This window comes from Saccostrea echinata, unplaced genomic scaffold, assembly GCF_033153115.1.
Source record: "Saccostrea echinata isolate AGI-Se365-2 ecotype Australia unplaced genomic scaffold, CSIRO_AGI_Sech_v1 ptg000014l, whole genome shotgun sequence".
NCBI lineage: Eukaryota > Metazoa > Mollusca > Bivalvia > Ostreida > Ostreidae > Saccostrea > Saccostrea echinata.
The window spans coordinates 11,930,196-11,948,321 of NW_026889763.1; the positions used below are offsets into that span (position 1 = coordinate 11,930,196).

The 18,126-nt window shown below is 32.1% G+C and overlaps 1 protein-coding gene across 1 annotated transcript; it reads left to right on the plus strand.

Annotated features, from left to right (window-relative positions):
* The first annotated feature begins 824 nt into the window (after nucleotides 1-824).
* Nucleotides 825-3,296, plus strand: LOC133187223 (uncharacterized). The gene is made up of 5 exons (XM_061322577.1): nucleotides 825-881; nucleotides 1,427-1,559; nucleotides 1,725-1,781; nucleotides 3,017-3,108; nucleotides 3,236-3,296. Exons 1-5 carry the CDS (start codon nucleotides 825-827, stop codon nucleotides 3,254-3,256), a joined length of 360 nt encoding a protein of 119 aa, XP_061178561.1. The 3' UTR covers nucleotides 3,257-3,296.
* Nucleotides 3,297-18,126: the final 14,830 nt, after the last annotated feature.

Here is an 18,126-nt window from a genome sequence, read left to right on the forward strand (position 1 = left end):
CCCGTTCCGGAGAAACTTCTAAAAGATATATGTGAGCTTATTATTTTGTGCAACAAGATAATATAGTAATACCCTCTAAATGATTCAATCATTTTCTGATGCATGATGCTATACGTAACGAAATTCTTCAATATCAATTTTCCATGCCATTTTATTATCATTAAATTAATTTAAAACTTACACTCAAATGTTATTAATGTCAAATCTTTACAGCATGCTTTGCCTAGATTGACTGATATTTGAACACAAACTCTTGGTCATGAATACATTGTGTTAAGTCATATAAATTCCATAGATCAGAATATTTTATGGTATGAATTATTGCAGTAAGAGAACTCAAACAACTGAGAGAAAGTGTGGAGGAGCTGAAGAAAAGTTCTACAAACACTGTTCATAAAGACATCGCCCAGTTTAGGGTAGAGGACCAGGGATTTCATGTAAGTTTATGCTATTTACCAGCACTGAAAATGTGGGATGGCAACTGTCAGTAATGTTTTAAAGCTTAATTTACCTTGTTTAACTCAGCCATGTACATGTATTTACAAATTGTAATCAAGTTTTAATGTGCAAATGTTACATTTTATAGAAAGCATATTTCCAGTTCCTGAAAGGAAAATTTTGTGTCTGTCCTTGGTTGGATACGCAGGAAGAGAATTTCAAGGTAAATGTAAATGATTTTTAAAAAAACGATATTAAGCATATAATAGATAAGTTTATTATTATTATTATTGATCAGAATTGTACACCATAATCTGTATGATTTTTATGTGCAGATAGAAGTGAAGCAGTATATTGGTGACCAGAACGCACATAAATACAAAGTTATGTGTAGTTATGCATCACATAAATTCACGCAGCTTCGAAACCAGCTCAGAAGGATGGTATGTGAAATCTATGGTATTGCATTTATTTGCCTGCCTGAATGTGTGTTTTTATATATAAAATAAAACACTCTCATAACAATTAAGTGAAAGTAATTAATTATCAGGGACAGACAATAAATTCACAATATATTTTAAATCCACAGAGAATGATATTCACTTTGCTGTAACATCAACTCTTTTTATTGTGTTTAAATATGTGTGTTTTATTGTAAATAATACATGTATAATTGTGGTTGAAACATCAATAACTGTAACACGATTTATCGTAAATATTATGAAACGATTCCTCACCATATCAATTTGCTTGATATTACAATTGGATGTTAAATAAATAAAAATCATATGATATAATTTTCTCAACTTTCAAGAAAAAAGGACTTGCCTGCAGCAATGAATTTTGATATTTTTTGACTGAGAAACTAAAAATTAATTTTCTGAGCCTTTTATATCTTTGATAAATTTGTACTTTTCATGTAGGTATAAAATATGCACTAAGGAATAATTTATTTACATAAAATGTTTTAAAATCATACTACTTGTAGCTGTTCCACTCCACAATGGACATTCGTGGACTATCCCTGGAAGGTCTGTGCAATTATTTGTACAGGCCTTTCACTCCACCTGGAGAAAGCCCAGTGGACCAGAAGAGGATGAGGATGACTGTAGCAATTGTAAGTTTCAATAACAATAAAACTGATATTCTATTATAGAATTACCTATGTTTGCACTTTGCAGGTATTGTCTTAGGTAGCACAATTTATATAATGTTGATCAATTTATAGTGAAGCCTGAATGTAAGGGAAAAATTACTTTAAAGTCATACTTTTACATTTCGGAGAGCATTTCTATTCAGTAAAAAATTTGAAGAATGCAGCAAGTTTTGGGTTGAATTTAAAGGTAAGGATGTACTAACTTTGAATAGTGAACATGGTGAACAAATGTTTTGCTGTAACAACTGTGAAAATTAATAGCTGAACTATGACATGACACTGCTAGAAATGATTAGCTGGCAGACCTAAGATGAAGACTCAAATGAGCTTTTCTGATCAAAATTTGTCATGATTTATGTTATGAACTTTTCACTTTTGAGATTTCTTTCATAAAACACGGGACCAATTTCAACCAAACTTGACAAAGCATCCTTGTTTCAATTTCATGGCCACACCCTCTTCCAAGGGGAGATAATCAAGAACTAAAAAAAAATTCTGGCATCTTTTAAAATTCTTCTTCTAGAGAACTGTTGGTCTAAAAAGGTGAAACAAATTTTTAATCATAATTAGGAATACAAATATGGAAGCAAGTCAGCTCCAACATATCAAAGTTAAAGGCAAGATTAAAGTTTTTGCGGACAAACAGATTGACAGATGGACAGGGCAAAACTATATACCCCTGAATCTTCAATTACAGGGCATATTTTTGAATATTATACTTTCATGTAAATTAGTTGAATCTGATTCATCGAGAAACATTCGTTAAAAAACACTATTACCCGCTGAATAATAAAGCCACGCCCTCCAGCCTAGCAACAGTCAACATTGCTTGATGACGGGTGATATTCCAAAAAATAGCGACTGTGCATAATTTATGCGCGCAAGGTTCACTGTTATATGTATTGTATAAAACATTCAGTATAATATGATAAATATTGCATGTAGTTGAGTGTAACACTGAAAATTTTCACCCTCGAAAACCATTGTCAACCTCGGCTACGCCTCGGTTGACAATGGCTTTCTTGGGGTGAAAATTTTTCAATGTTACACTCAACTACATGCAATATTTATATATGATGATTGAAGAACAGCAGGGCTGTAGTAAATGAGATGAGCATAATGTGGCTTCTGAGCCTCTTGTTAAACACTCAAGATCACAAAATTTCACTAAATTTAGGGAATTCCTAAGTATTCCATTTTGCTATTTATTGTTACCGTTCATGGTGATTTAATAGTTGCAAACTGAGTTAACTTGCAACACACATTTTTTACCTTTGCTGGTGAAACATTAGTGTTTGCAACTGGCAAATCATCATGAAAGTTCATATAATATTTAATTAAATTGATGATAACATGGATAAGGCCTGGAACGGTTGAACACCTGATGCATCCTCATGAACATTTTCATTTCTTTTTTTTCAGATTTCTATGATGCAATCGGAAGAGATGAAAGATCCAACATATGGGAACTCCTCCAAGAGAAGGAGGAGAGAAGAATTAGGCGATATCGAGAGGTAAGTCACCTTGATTAAGAACTTGATCATGACATTTTAAATGCAATAAGTTTAAACAAAGATTTAAAAAAGACTCAAAAGTTCTATTTTTCTAAATTATTAAGTAATTCACTTTTTTAAATTGTAGGAGCAGGATAGAGAGAAATGAAATTATAATTTGGTACATGAAATAAAGAACTTGAAACCAATATATGTATTTTATTATTGTAATATAATCCATTCAAGGAAAATAATTAAAGACCATTACCAAACTGTTACGTTTGCTGCAGACCTGCAGCAAGTCTGCTGCAAGTTTGCAGCAAACAAAATTGTTCACAGGAAGAAAATTTTCTTGTTCGCAGATGATTGCTGCTAGCTGCGATCTTGCGGCAAACATTGCAGCAATTGCTGCAAGCTTGCAGCAAATTCGCAGGAACTCAATATGTTTGCAGGAACATTGCAAGAAACATAAGCGCCAATCTGTTGTTCGCAGCAAGTTTGCAGGAAATATTCAACAAATTGAATGTTTGCAGGAAGTTCGCAAGAACAGTAAACAAGTCAAATCAGCCAATGAAATGCAGACTGTACTGAGGTCAATACAGAATTCGCCATTTTGAAATGTTTGAATTGAAGTTGTAGATGTTTCAGTATTTTGTTAGAAATATATACCATTTTGAATGATTACAAAAGCATAATTCTGGACGTAGGAGTACATTGGCATACAAACATCAAATTGGTAAGATTTGATTTTGTTTTATTTTAATATGAAACAATTGTAATTATATCTCTTGAAAAACTTGTGTACTTGCTAAATCTAAATCTATTGATGAATTTCAATCTTTAGTTTAATGTCACATTTGTATGTTTCTTTAATGTATGAAAGGTTCAAAATCAATTTTAATTAATGTTTATAGGTTTTCAAATAAATTGGTATTAACTGTAAAATTTTAATTTGTATGTATATAGAGTCATGTGCAAGGGTTCTTAATTTTTTCTGTACATGTCAGAACAAAATTTATATTACATTTTAATTAAGAATAGTATGGGAACCTTGTCTAGGAAAAGAAAGAAAGACTGTCAACAATTCAGAAACTTGCACATATGGTGGATTTTCTCTATAATAAACAGATTAAGGTCAGGACAAAGGCTTTCAGCGAACTTGCTGCTTGTATGCAGGAATGTGCTGAAAAACAATAAATATATTGCTTGCCGCAAGTTAGCAGCAATGTTTGCCGCAAGCTTGCAGCAAGGTCTCCATATTTGGAAAACCCAATGTTTGCTGCAGACTTGCAGCAAACCTCATTTGCATGGTAAAATGTTTGCTGCAAGCTTGCTGCATACCTGCCGCAAAATTGCTGCAAACACAGAAGCTTTGTATAGGCTGTCATTGTTTCTTTAGCTTCATTGCCGCAAGCTTGCAGCAATGTCTGCAGCAGGTTTGCAGCAATGTTTGCTGCAGACTTGCAGCAAATGTTTGCAGGAAGGCAATATTTTTGGTAAGGGGATGGACTGCATGGGCAGAGCTGACCCTGTAATACACTGTTGTGTCATTGTATTCTGTTCAACAAGGAACCAACGAAGATGTAGACCTTCTAATTCAGCTAACAGTTACTGCAGACAAATTATTCAATCACCATGCATGATTAAATTAACTGTATTTAAAGACAAGAAAAAAGTAAAAAAGATAATAAGCACAACAGTAATATTATACATGTGTAATTCACATATAAAGTAAAACGTGTATATTACACATGTTCAACACATGTTTTATATGTATAAATATACCAAGTGTTTATTTTCACACATGTTTAACACATGTTAAACATATGTTGAACATGTGTAAAAATAAACACCCTATACATGTGCGCTCTTTTTATGTGTTTTACATGTGTAAAAAACAAATGTTGAACACATGTTTAACATATGTTTAACACATGTTGACATTTTTCCTGTGTAGAGTGTTATCTGCAGGAATCATCTGTACGAGACATTTATAGTTTATAAAAATGTTCAGGATTTGGTCGGCTGACCACAGCTGGACAGACTTTCCAAAGTTACGCACATAGAAGAATGTTACATATAGTTTGAAATATCTTGTCAAATTGTTATATTTAAGTCCGCTAATCTTAATAATTAGTACACTGTATAATAAAGGTGTAGCCAAATGCAATTACAAGTACATTTCTATATTAAAGTATCAGTAGGTTGGAGCAATTGGTTTTGCTCTCGGTGCAACAGAACCAGAATTTATCTAATTTAAAATTAAAAAAGTACATAAACTTAAACTGACAAAAGAATTGATTGTTTGCTTTACGCTCCATGTAAGGATCGAACCAAAACTTTTCGATTCCATTACACTGGACGGGTAACGCATACTACTGAGATATAATCGCTATACATACACAAAATGTGGATTTCAAAAGGAGCACTGCATTAACACGATAGGATTTTTTTTTTCGAAAAAGTTCCTTTTTTATGGTCTCTGGGTCTTCTCTCAATTTTTTACAAATGTTTATTGGTTTCTTTGAATTAAAATACACACAATTAATGCTCCAAAATCATGGAGAGATGACCCAGAGATAGCAAAACGCCAAATTTTTAGAAAAACTTGTATAAAAATGTAACATTTTGTACAAACGACTCATCTAGCAAATTTTCAAGGTATTTTTTAGCAAATGAAAACATACTATCAGGAAAATATTTCCCTTTCTTATTTCACATGAACCCTATATATAAGAAAAATGCTAAAATTTCATGTGACATATCAATGAAATTTCACTTTTAAAGTGCGCCAAGATTCCTGCCGAATGCTAATCTAAAGTGTCCTCGTTCTTTTTAGAGAGAGAGAGAGAGAGAGAGAATGTTTTTGAAAAAATTAAAATATCAGAACACCAACATTAGACCAGTAGCATTACTAATTTGATCTTCAACTATTGCGAGACCCATATAGCACAAAGTAATATGTGTGATGGAGGTGGAAAGGATCATCATGAATGCATGAAGGTGTAGGTATGCTAAATTCATGCTGAATACTTAAAATCCTTATACGTTTGTACATACATTCTCATAATTCATAAGGTATAACGTATTCTAAGCAAATTTGAAAAAATGTTGGAGTAGACCAATGTCAAGGTAAAGAAAAAGTTGACGAATAGTATTGTAATTTCATATGGGATAAACATGACAGAATTAAGAGAAAGACAAGAAAATACATCATGCATACTTGCAAGTTTACGACAGAACATAATTTTTTTTTTATATACATTTGTCACCTTCTTAGTGAAATATAACATGGTACCGTAAACGGGTTTTAATACTTTTCTTGTAAAATAACCATGATGTTTTCTTTTACTGCTGTATAACTGGATACAATTTGTAAACCCCCTGGTTACAAAACAAAACATGCATGTTTTGAGGAGTAATCTCTCTTTATTCAGTTTCTTTTTTCACCGGCGTAACAGTTCAATCTCATTAAAGGCTTTCTTTGTTACAGTAGATAATTTATTTATTTATTATTATTATTATTATAATTATTATTATTATTAAATAACTAAATAAAAAATGGCATTAAAGTTATATAAAGAAACCTCTTTTCTTTTCAATAATGTGGTTAGTCAATGAGTTATCTTCCTCAGATTTCGTTCAAGACAATAAATAAAAGAGATCTATAAATTTGTACGCATTTTTATATTTAGCCCTTAAAATTCTTTTATATTATAGAGTAGTATAATTAGCATTCTCTTTTCCAATGCATTCATCTCAAATAACAAATAAAATTGTGTATAATCATTGGTAAAAAGGTACATTTTAAGATGTGATTACTTTCAACACTTCAAGTATTTGACCTTGTCCCAGAATCACAAAGAAAGTACGCAGAGATATGCAATCTACAAGCCTGATTTTTATGCAGTACAATGTTAAAGAGAACCGAATCGCCATTGTGCATTTTTTAATTGATTCAATTCCCCCCTTTTCCAGTATGATCGGACGATTTAAAGAACTGTTTTCAACCAAATTAAAATTGAAAAAAAATAATTTTTTTTTCTTGAGGACAATGTATAAGTATCAGAATTAATATAACTTTGGCTAAGAAGGAAAAATACATCTGTAGGTCAAAATTTTAACGATCGAAGTTTTCATACCATATCACTTCATTTGATTTTTTCAGTTATGTTGCCTTTATCTTGACCAAAATAAATTTATTTTTATTTATATTTAGGTGTCTAATATAGACCAGTGACGTTCTCTCCACAGCTTCGCTGGTTTCTTACTTTTTGTTCTGTACACAAGACATCGACTTTTTAACGAAGCATTTCTTTAGAAAATTTCATCTCAAAACACTTGGTTTTCAAAAGTTAAGTTTCTTAGTAAAATATTTCCTCAGTTCCGAATACACAAGACAAATAAGTACAAAATAAACTTTATCTTCAACAGCATCGAGCTGCAAAATTTGATTATCTTTAGAGGTACTCGTATGATTATCCGTTTCAATATGTAGATTTTGTGATAAGATACATAGAGCTCACGGCGGATGTTTCCGGTCAACAGGGGATGATGTACTCCTAGGCACCTGATCCCACATCTGAAATTTCCGGGGACCCATGTTTTATGCCCTGTTCACATATTTGTATTGTCTGTAGAATTTTTGAAATCGGTTACTGTTCGTTATGTCTATCAAGAGTTATTTAAGAACCTTTTCGGTATAACACTGATTTTTTTTTATTTTTCATTAAATAACGGCATACTATAAAACCTGGCCTTTGTCTTAATACATGTGTCCAATCAATAACGTAAATAAATTCTTTAATGCCAAACGAAATAAATATTTTTTATGCATTTATCTTGTCGGAATGAAATAATTGTGTGTTATTTATTTTGTACAAAAATATCTCAACAAATATTTTGAAACATGATCGAAAGTCGGTTTGATAGCCATCTGGTTTGTCGGGCTGAAGTTGTAAACAAGAAATGACACTGACTGCAAGGTTTGTTTAACCTCTTGCTTTTCATTGTAAAAGATATTTGAAATGCGTAAAATGATGATATGTTCACATGTGTTTTCATTCTTCAATAGAAAATAAAAAATATTATGTACAAACACTGTAACTATGAAATAACAATAATTGCCTAAATTTTGCAGCTTTTTTAACGGTTTATACTGTTGTTGTTATTTATACATATTATTTTGCCATTAAACGATTCTTTGATGACTAATTTTAGCATGTGCATAAGAGAAGTGAAGCATGGTTTTGAAATCGCGCATACGACGGCAGCGTACCGTGTGAATACTTACGTTCGAATGCTGTTGATCACTGGCTCAGATTAAACACGAAAAACTTAAGAATATGCACAACTAAAAATGTGATGGGTCTTTTTATTAAAGTTAGTACAAGAACAGTTTATTTTATTTTTTTTTATTTGCTGCGTTGTCTTTGAACGTCAAGTATTCTACCATCCTTACTTTAAAAAAAAAATGAATACAAATATTGTCTGAGAATGTCATTTTAAAAGGAGCTTTGATAATTGAACGAATTTCACATTTTTAGAATCATTGGGTTATTGAACTGAAATGGTAAAAGTGGCGATCGAGCTCTTTTGATAAACATGAGCTTATTGTTATTAAAAACGCCTTTCTATGTGTGATTTATCTGGTTTACGCCCTTGGCTCCTGTGATTTTGCAGAAAATCATAAAGACTTGATGGCGTAAACATATTTAAATGTAAATGTCTCCGCTAAAAGATATCAAATAAAAATTCTTAGGCCTTTCAGATGGAAATGCTTTCTACAAAGGATGTGCTTCAAGGACGAATGCATAATTTCCGGCATCACTGCTTACCAACACGCACACCCTTCATGCAAAACAAGTTAGGAAATTATAATCTTTTTTACCATTTAGAGTGTCCTCAATTTATAAAAAAAATAATAAATTTAGAAAATAAATTATGAACCTGCATAAAGCACGTTAACAAAGTTTGATTTTTTAAATATATTTCTACATGAAATGTCTTAGAAGTATAAAATTCAATATTGACTCTGCTGTCGTCAAGGATATGTAATTTGCTATTGCAATCTGTATAATTTATGTCAGAAAGCAAAAACGTTCACATACTTCATCTTCATCCCACTCTCGAGTTCTATGCGGATCTTTGTATTTTTAGGTCACCTGAATAACTCAGGTGACCTATTGCTACATGTATCCGTTTTTGTCTGTCGTCGTGCGTCGTGCATTAACTTTTGAACATTTTCAACTTCTTCTCTAGAACCGCTGAACCAATTTTAACCAGTTTTGGCATATAGCATCTTTGGGTGAAGGTGAACTAAAATTGTGAATTTCATGGTCCTTGCCCCCCTGGGGCGGGGCTAAAATCACCAAAATTGATGCAATCTTTAAAAATCTTCTTCTTTACTCCTGGACGTCAAGCAGTCAAACTGTTGGCATGATTGAAATAAGCATTGGGCCCTCTACCAAAATTGTGAAATTCATGGCCTCAGGGTCAGGGGTTCTGGTGCTAGGGCGGGGCTATATAGAAAATATAGTGAAAGTGCATTATTTCTTTGAAAATCTCTTCTCTTCTCCTGTTTATTATTTAAACAAACTAAGTGCATGGTTATGATAAGCAATGATGCCTTTTCCAAAATTGTGAAATTCATGGCCCATAGTGAAAATGCATTAATTTTTTGAAAATCTTCTTCTCTGCTCCTGGGTATTATTTAAACAAACTAAGTGCATGATCATAATGGGCAATGATGCCTTTTCCAAAATTGTGAAATTCATGGCCCCTGGGTCAGGGATTTTAGTGTTAGAGCGGGGCTCTATTGATTATAAAGTGAAAATGCATTAATTCTTTGAAAATCTTCTTCCCTGCTTCTGGGTATTATTTAAACAAACTAAGTGCATGGTTACGATAAGCATTTATTAATTTTCCAAAATTGTGAAATTCATGGCCCCTGGGTCTGGGGTTCTGGTGTAAGGGCGGGGCTCTATTGATTATGTAGTGAAAATGCATTAATTCTTTGAAAATCTTCTTCTCTACTCCTGGATATTATTTAAACAAATTAAGTGCATGGTTATGATAAGCATTGATGCCTTTTCTAAAATTGTGGATTTCATGGCCCCTGGGTCAGGGGTTCTGGTGTTAAGGCGGGGCTCTATTGATTAGATTGTGAAAATGCATTAATTCTTTAAAAATCGTCTTCTCTGCTCCTGGGTATTATTATAACAAAGTAAGTGCATAGTTATGATGCACAAGGATGTTTTCCCCCCAAAATTGTGAAATTCATGGCCCCAGTTACGGGGAAGGGGGGGGCTCTATTGATTATATAGTGAAAAAGCATAATTTCTTTGAAAATATTCTTTTCTGCTCCTGGTTATAAAGCAAAGAAACTAAGTGCATGGTTATGATGGGCAATGATGCTTTTTCCAACATTGTGAATTTCATGGCCCCTTAGTCAGATGTTCTGGTGTAAGGGTGGGGCTCTATTGATAATATAGTGAAAATGGATTAATTTTGTGAAATAATCCTGTCTGCTCCTTAATGTTGAGCAGATAAACAAAGTGCATAGTTATGATGAACAATTGTGCTTCTTACAAAATTTTTAAAACTTGTGGTCCCCAGGCTTTGGTGTTTCTCGTGGCCGGGGGGGGGGGTACATTTATTGATGAAGTGAAAATATGTTAATTCTTTGAAAAACTTCAATTTAGTGCATAGTTATGATGATGAGGGTACCTCTACCAAATTAGTGAATTTCATGACCCTGGAACATGAGTTTTAGTGTCTGTGTTGAATCTGTAGTGAAATGCATTATTTCTTTGAAAATCTTCTCTTCTCCTTGGCATATCGAGGGCAAACAGAATTTATGTTTTGATAAGCTAGGATATTTTAATCAGATTTTTGAACATCAGGACCATTTGGTCAAGTGTTCTGGTCCTGGCCAGGGTTCTCTTAATTTTTATTCAACTTAGAGAAGTTATTCCTCTTTGCCATTCACTTTTGGGCAACAAAGCTTCATCTATAAGTTTATTTTATACACTATGGATCCTCTAAATTGTTGTGTTATACTCAGGTGACCGTTAAGGCCCTTGGGCCTCTTGTCTAAATTTGATATTTGTGTATTTTTTTCAACTGCTATTTTTATTCAAAGGCTAAACGTTCTAATAGGCACGAACTTTACAGTCTGTGGTTTGAAACAATTTCAAAGATAAACTAGGGTGTTCAAAGAAACGCATATGTCGCCTGCTGTATAGCATCATAATTCAAAGAGTAGTCAGTTATTTATCTGTACTAGTATTATAGTTCATGCTTTGCGTGCAAAGAAAAAAATGGAAAGACTTCGATAGAATATAAAATATGACAATTAAATAAAAAGTTATTCCCAAACTCTCAAGGATAAAACGAATAACGAAATTGAAACAAGAAAACATTGATGTTGCCATCAATTGTCGCCCGGGAAATATTGTGTGATAAAGGCATGCGTCTGAATGATCGAGACTATAGTTGAGAAGATTTACGTAAAGCTTCTACATATGTAATCGGATGGAAATCGAACAAAAACGAAACCGTTTTTAAACATTATCATTTCCTCAAGTAACTGTTGGCTGCATAAAATATAAAATAGAATCAGTCACATGCATCACCTATAATACTTACTTAATGAATATAAACAAAAACTGTGTACCGTACGTTTTTATGCGATAAGTAAAAATTTAATGTTCTAAAAAAATTTCTCGGTCTACAACTTACCGTTCACGGTAGCTCAGTCGGTAGAGCGCTCGCTCCGTGATCGGGAGGTCGTGAGTTCGAATGTCGGCCGCGACTGACCTAAGTCGATAAAAAATGGGTAGCAACTGTTCCTTTGCCATGCGGTCGGCACTTTGAAGTGAAAGTTGCGGGTCCTTCGGATGAGACCTTAAAAACCGAGGTCCCATGTCACTGCAGACCTTGGCACGATAAAGATCCCTCACTGCTCAATGGCCGTAAGTGCCGAGTAAAGGTCAAAATTTGAATCCTTCACCGCTATATGAGTGAAAAATTCTCGAATGGGACGTAAAACAACATACAATCAATCAATCAGTCTACAACTTTATTTGATGTGCGGTCTATTTTGGAATACCGATCCCGATGTATTTTCATAGTATTTGAATTTCATTTTGTGTGGTAACCGTATAAAATAATTTCGAAGTACAGATATACGCTATTAAAAACATGTGATATACTAGATATCAAAACTCTGCCTCTCAAAATTCAAAAGACAGTTTTCAAATAACTGTACCAAGTATTTTTTCAAAGGTCAAGTGTACTGTCACACTATTATTTTTAATAATATCTTATGACAAAGAGTACATGCTAAATAGCACAGATTTACCTCTCAAATGTCAAAAATAAGCTATAAATATCCTATCTTATACTTTTTCAAAAAGTAGGTGAAATGTCAAGTTTAAAGGTAAAGAGATCGGTAACCATGGTATTTTACAAAAGCCGTAGGGCGAAGCAATATATCTGCAAAATATCAAATCGATAAGCCTCACAGTTTTTGAGATATAATGTGTGACTGACTGAGGGACAGACAGAGAGACACCGGGTAAAGTGATCTCTAAGTATCGCTTTGCTCTGCAGACCACACAAAAATGACATCATATAAAGACTATGACGTCAATAGGAAATCCTGAAGACAAAATAAACATGTACTTCATTATTTGATCTTTAAGTTATATTATTTTTCTTTACAGGAAATGATGCTCAAAACATCAATGAATGAAAGGGAAAGTTTTAAGGAATTTTAATACCTTTCAAAGAAGAAAAAGAGTTCTTTCCATTGCAGAGACTTCGTGGCATCGTTATCGGTTCAAGCCCCACGAAGGGCAACACTCCAGTGGCATTTACGGCATTTGATTACACTAAAGAGACGCCTATTAAACGCAAGTAAAAATTTTCCTTCATAGCATTTTAAGCAAATTGATGTGACTGATCATGAATGATTTACTAGGCCTTTCAACTGCCGCTAGGGTTCGATATAAAGAACGATAACTCATTACCGGAACTTGTTTAAAGCAGGTGCGAGGTATCTAGTTGTTTTTTAACCGGTTAATTTTCAGCATTTCCCAATTTTTCCTTTGCTGTCAGCAGAATGCAGTGGTTTTAAAATTTAGCACACATGTTAAAATTATTTATAATGTAGTTTTCGACACTGGGAAATAATATATAAATGAAGTTTTTAATAAAAATATAAAGTGAAATCTACCCCCTTTCTTAATTTTAACCTGATTAAATTTTTATTGTTGGTCGTTCTTCGTGTTTAGTAAAACGAATAAGATAATTAATTGTTGCATTTACTTGTAGAAATGTATATCTTTAAATAAGAAGCACAACAATGCACACACAAAAAACATGACATTATATTTTCTTCCTCGTAACAACTGTCAGAGTTAAAAATCTTGAATATAGTCCGTTCCCCATTCATTTGATCCCGTTATATCAGGTAGAGTGAGGATATTCTCCTTGTTTTGGTCAACCCTTTTGTGCACATAACAATACCAACTGAAGCAGCCTATATGTCATTCCTATAAACGATAACTCATAAATCGGCACTTTGTTGGTCGTTTTTCGCACTTGAGTTACCTGTCCTTAAAACACAACATCGTACAAATCAATTATTAATAATTAAATTTTCTAAAGATTTAATTAAAGGTATATATATATTATAATCTTTTTTGAGAATTCCACATAGCTGTAAAATATATCTATCAAATGTTTTTTTACCATACGCGCAACTTGAAAAATTAGTTGAAAGGCCTAGATTTACATTTCAATACTTTTTTTGATTTAGGATATCGCTAAAGTACACTAATTTAGTGAAGACAGTAAGTGCAAGAATGAATTTCTATCTGAAACATGCATCATAAAAAAAATAATAAAGTTCTTTTCTTTCCTTTTCTCAAAACTGAAAAATATTTCAAGATGTTTTTGTGTTATTGTCAAAGTATGAAATAATAAATCAACTTCACTGACGGAAAATAATTTTCACACAAGTAAAAAATCAGGAAAAATGATTCTCTTAAAAAAATAATTTGTACTTCAATAAAGGAGTCCTTTTGAGCTACTTTAAAGACTTTTTGTGTCACTTGCAGAACAGGGCGACACTTAGGGGTCCGTCACACCTTATACCTCAGGAACTGTAAGAAGTATGTATTTGATAATTTGCACATACACTTGCTTGACACTATTGCTTTTGTAAATTACCATAGTTACGGACCTCGTGTCCCTTTTCCTTGACCTTTGACCTACTTTTCAAATGAATAATTAAAAAAACAAACAGTAATCAAACTCAAAAGTCCATTGAAACAATACAAATGGGGAGCAGAGCAAAAAGAACCTCTCAAAAACATCAGAGCTTGGACCAAGTGCTATGGAAGAGCGCATCCCATTTCAACCGGTCACCAGTCACATCCGCCGTGTGCTCATTGCCATGATAGGTCAAACGGCAAAATCCATGGACAATTAAGTGTTTAAATAATGGTATAACAATTAGTATGAAAAACGTCAGTCAGAATTCGACTTTAGGATAGATTGTATTTGCTAAAAAGGTCATTGTATCGACCATAGAACTTGCGACACGATGACTTTAAACAAAACTGTTGATATCCTTGTTCAGCAACTTTTTGTCAATAGCTTGCCTATATATATAATTATCCTGATCATATACATAGTTGTCTTCGTCTTAGTTCCATGCTAATTAAAATTTAAGATATGAACTTAAAAAGAGACAAATAGTTTAGCTTTCAATACAACTGTATTAGACTTCACTGTACTGGAATTTATTTCTCATCCTTTTTCTGGGAAAGTTAATGAATTAATGCAAATGAAGAAAGTAAAAGTTAGGCGAAAAAATGTACATTTAAAATTAAATTGTGAATGTCAACACATTAAATTTATAAATGCAGTTCATATAGGTGCATTTAGAATCATTCAATATGTATTCGACTCTTAAATTCTACGTGCATCATCCTTCACCAAAATATACTTGCCATAAATTTTATTGCATTCTAACTTTAAATCCAGTCACGCCCATATTCTACTTCTATATGTATTATTAACATCACTTTACTCAAAACATACATATATAAAGCCAATTTTTAACGCTTGAAAATTTTTGATAATGAAGTGTTATGAATAGAAATATATATTTATTCAAATATTCTGACCCGATTTCTTTAAAGACATCTGAGGGATTTTCGGAAAATCAAATTGAGGACTACGGTTCGAATATCCAAGGCCTTCATAACGACCTCATCATAAATAGTCCAATTGTCCTATTTAAATCCAAATAACCTTTTTCACGTCTCTCAAGCAGGAGAATCTCATAGAGCAGCTTAACCAGGGAATTAATAACTAAAATAATACTCAAAGTAATATCAATCTTATATCAAATAGCTACGTAACTTCTTATTCAAATTCATTTACAATGCAATAAACAAGAGGTATTATTCCAGTTTACTCACACAAGTAACATTGGTCTTAAAGTTATACATAGATAAGTGATAAAACCTTAGAAATTTGACAAAACAAGACCGAGTACACTTTTCAATTACTTCTATGTAAAAGTACATGTACAGATAAGCCCTTTTCACAGATTTGATTTGTTTCTAATTTTTTCGTATTGAGAATTGAATCTGACATTATATGACCATACTTTCATTTTGAGGTCCAAGTGTTTGCACATGAGCAAAAATACTGTCTAATTTCGTGATTTAAACAAATATTTATCTATCAAATATGGGAATGTCTTCATATCAAAACGAGATATTATAACTCTTAAAGAATATTCTTCAGAGTAGCATTTATGTAATCAAAGAAATTAATCAATAGCTGGTCCTAGTCGTGAATTAAAAGGATGAATGAATTAAAAAGTTTACAAGGAAGTTGTACTTTATAGTTTGTACTTTATCGAATGGCTACAGCAAAGATTTTCTTTCATAAAGTTTTTTTTTCTTTATGTCCATTTCTATTCTTCAAGTTTTGTGTGTACTTTATGTTAGGTTCGATTTAATTTATAATTTTCTCAACTTGGAAAGGGGCAGAACTATTCATTAAAACTGATTTAAATTTCCTCTCACTCCTGGTTGCAAAACTTGTCCCAATGCACTTCTTGAAAAGGTCAAATTCCCGACAAACAGTTAAATATAGAGACATACATGCATCACGCAGCTTTGATCACAAAAACTCAGTTATGGCTCAAGATTTTAAATTATTCTCAAAAAATTTGAGTTGTAAAAAAAAAACGGTGATTGTAATGGTTGGCTGATTTACTTATTTTTAATGCAAGGGTGAAAACAATCTTCACTCTTTAAGATTCTCCAACCTGCCACATTAAAACATTTGTTGACAATGTCAGCTAATCATAACAGTATAGATGAAGTTTTAAATCAACATCTGTGAGACCACAAATTATAATAGCTTGATTCCTTAGTTGTTGCAACTTGAATGGAGTATATATATTATGGAACCAGTAAGTGATGAAAGCCGTGTTAAGGAAATTTTTATCAGTAATGGCCAGGACGTCATAATTGATCAAGCGACAAAAAAGCAGTTACAAAATCTTTACCTTAAGAACAATTTTTAGAAGAAAATAATAAAATCCCATTGAAGCTTATAAGAGCCACATAAATACATTTTTTATTTTCCACACTTTAATCTTTAAACTTTACACTTAAATTTCCAGAATTTACACTTTAATCTGTAAAATTGACACTTTAATCTTTAAAATTTACATTTTTATCTGTAAATTGTACAATTTTATCTGCATATATAACACTTAAATCAATTAAATGTTATAAAATTTACACTTTATGCTGTAAAATTTACACATTAAATTTAAAGATTCACACTTTAATCCTTAAAATATACATTTTATTCTGTAAATTTTAAACATTAGTCTGTAAAATTTATACTTAAGTCTGCGAAAAAAGTACATTGTATTAATCGAAGGGTCTTATCACGATGGTTTGCCTATGATATGTGAAAACTTATAGATGACTGGCTCATAGTTATAAGTCGTAAAAGGATCTTTACAAGTGGTTGCATCAAAGTTTATACATGTATATACAATTAGTACTTGAATGGGTGTTATGGCAAATGGGTCTGTTAATTTTTAATAATTTTTCATTTTAGAATTTACTTTCAATGCAATATATTTCTTTAGTTAAGGGCGACAAACACCCTATCTGAAATGTTTTGCCATCTATTTCCAGTTCTTATTTATTTTGCAAGTTTCTGAGATTACAATCATGATGTGAGATTAAAATTAAAGTCATTTTAGACCTTAACCTCAATGTAACATCATTGAATGGAACGGCGATAAATGTCTACGAAGCTCCTTAATTAAAATAAACTTAGATAAATTAAGAATTAGTTCTAAATAGTTATTTTAAGATACGATTGATTCCATTGTTGATTGGAATAATTGAGTTAATGCTATTAATAATTGAACTGTTGCGCGCATCAAATGAATTTGAATGAACGCGAGCTAAAATTTATATTGCATGATTTTTTTTTTTTCATTTTTTTTTTTTTTTTTTTTTTTTTTTTTTTTGAATTTTTGCTCTTTTCAATTAAATTAATGATATAATTAAATGAATGCTTGCATGCAATAATTTAAAACTGAGGATATCATATTCATTGAGAAGATAAATGATTGTTATTAGCTGTGCGCATCAATATTTTTCTTAATATTTTGGATTGGTGCTTATTGTGTCCCATTGTTAGCAGAACTATTTTCGTATTCTTATGAAGCAGAACTTATTCAAAAACGTCTACATGAAAGAATTATTATCTTCCTGTGGCCTTCAATTCGACATTTAGATATACTGATGACGATTTATCAATTAACAATATATACATGTATTTTCATACGTACGTTGGTTCGATATATCCCTTTTAACTCGAAATAAGACACCACAGAGTTTGACAAATCTGCTTCATATTTGGATTTTGTACTGACTGTATAGAAGATAAGGGCCAACTAGCAACTAAATTGTATGACAA

What these genes read in the sequence shown, in the direction of transcription:
- LOC133187223 (XM_061322577.1), top strand. Translation starts at nt 825, where the DNA reads ATGTGTAGTTATGCATCACATAAATTCACGCAGCTTCGAAACCAGCTC. An exon ending in GAAACCAGCTCAGAAGGATG is followed by an intron (nt 882 to 1,426) that starts GTATGTGAAATC and finishes TACTACTTGTAG; the next exon opens with CTGTTCCACTCCACAATGGA. An exon ending in GTTTTGGGTTGAATTTAAAG is followed by an intron (nt 1,782 to 3,016) that starts GTAAGGATGTAC and finishes CTTTTTTTTCAG; the next exon opens with ATTTCTATGATGCAATCGGA.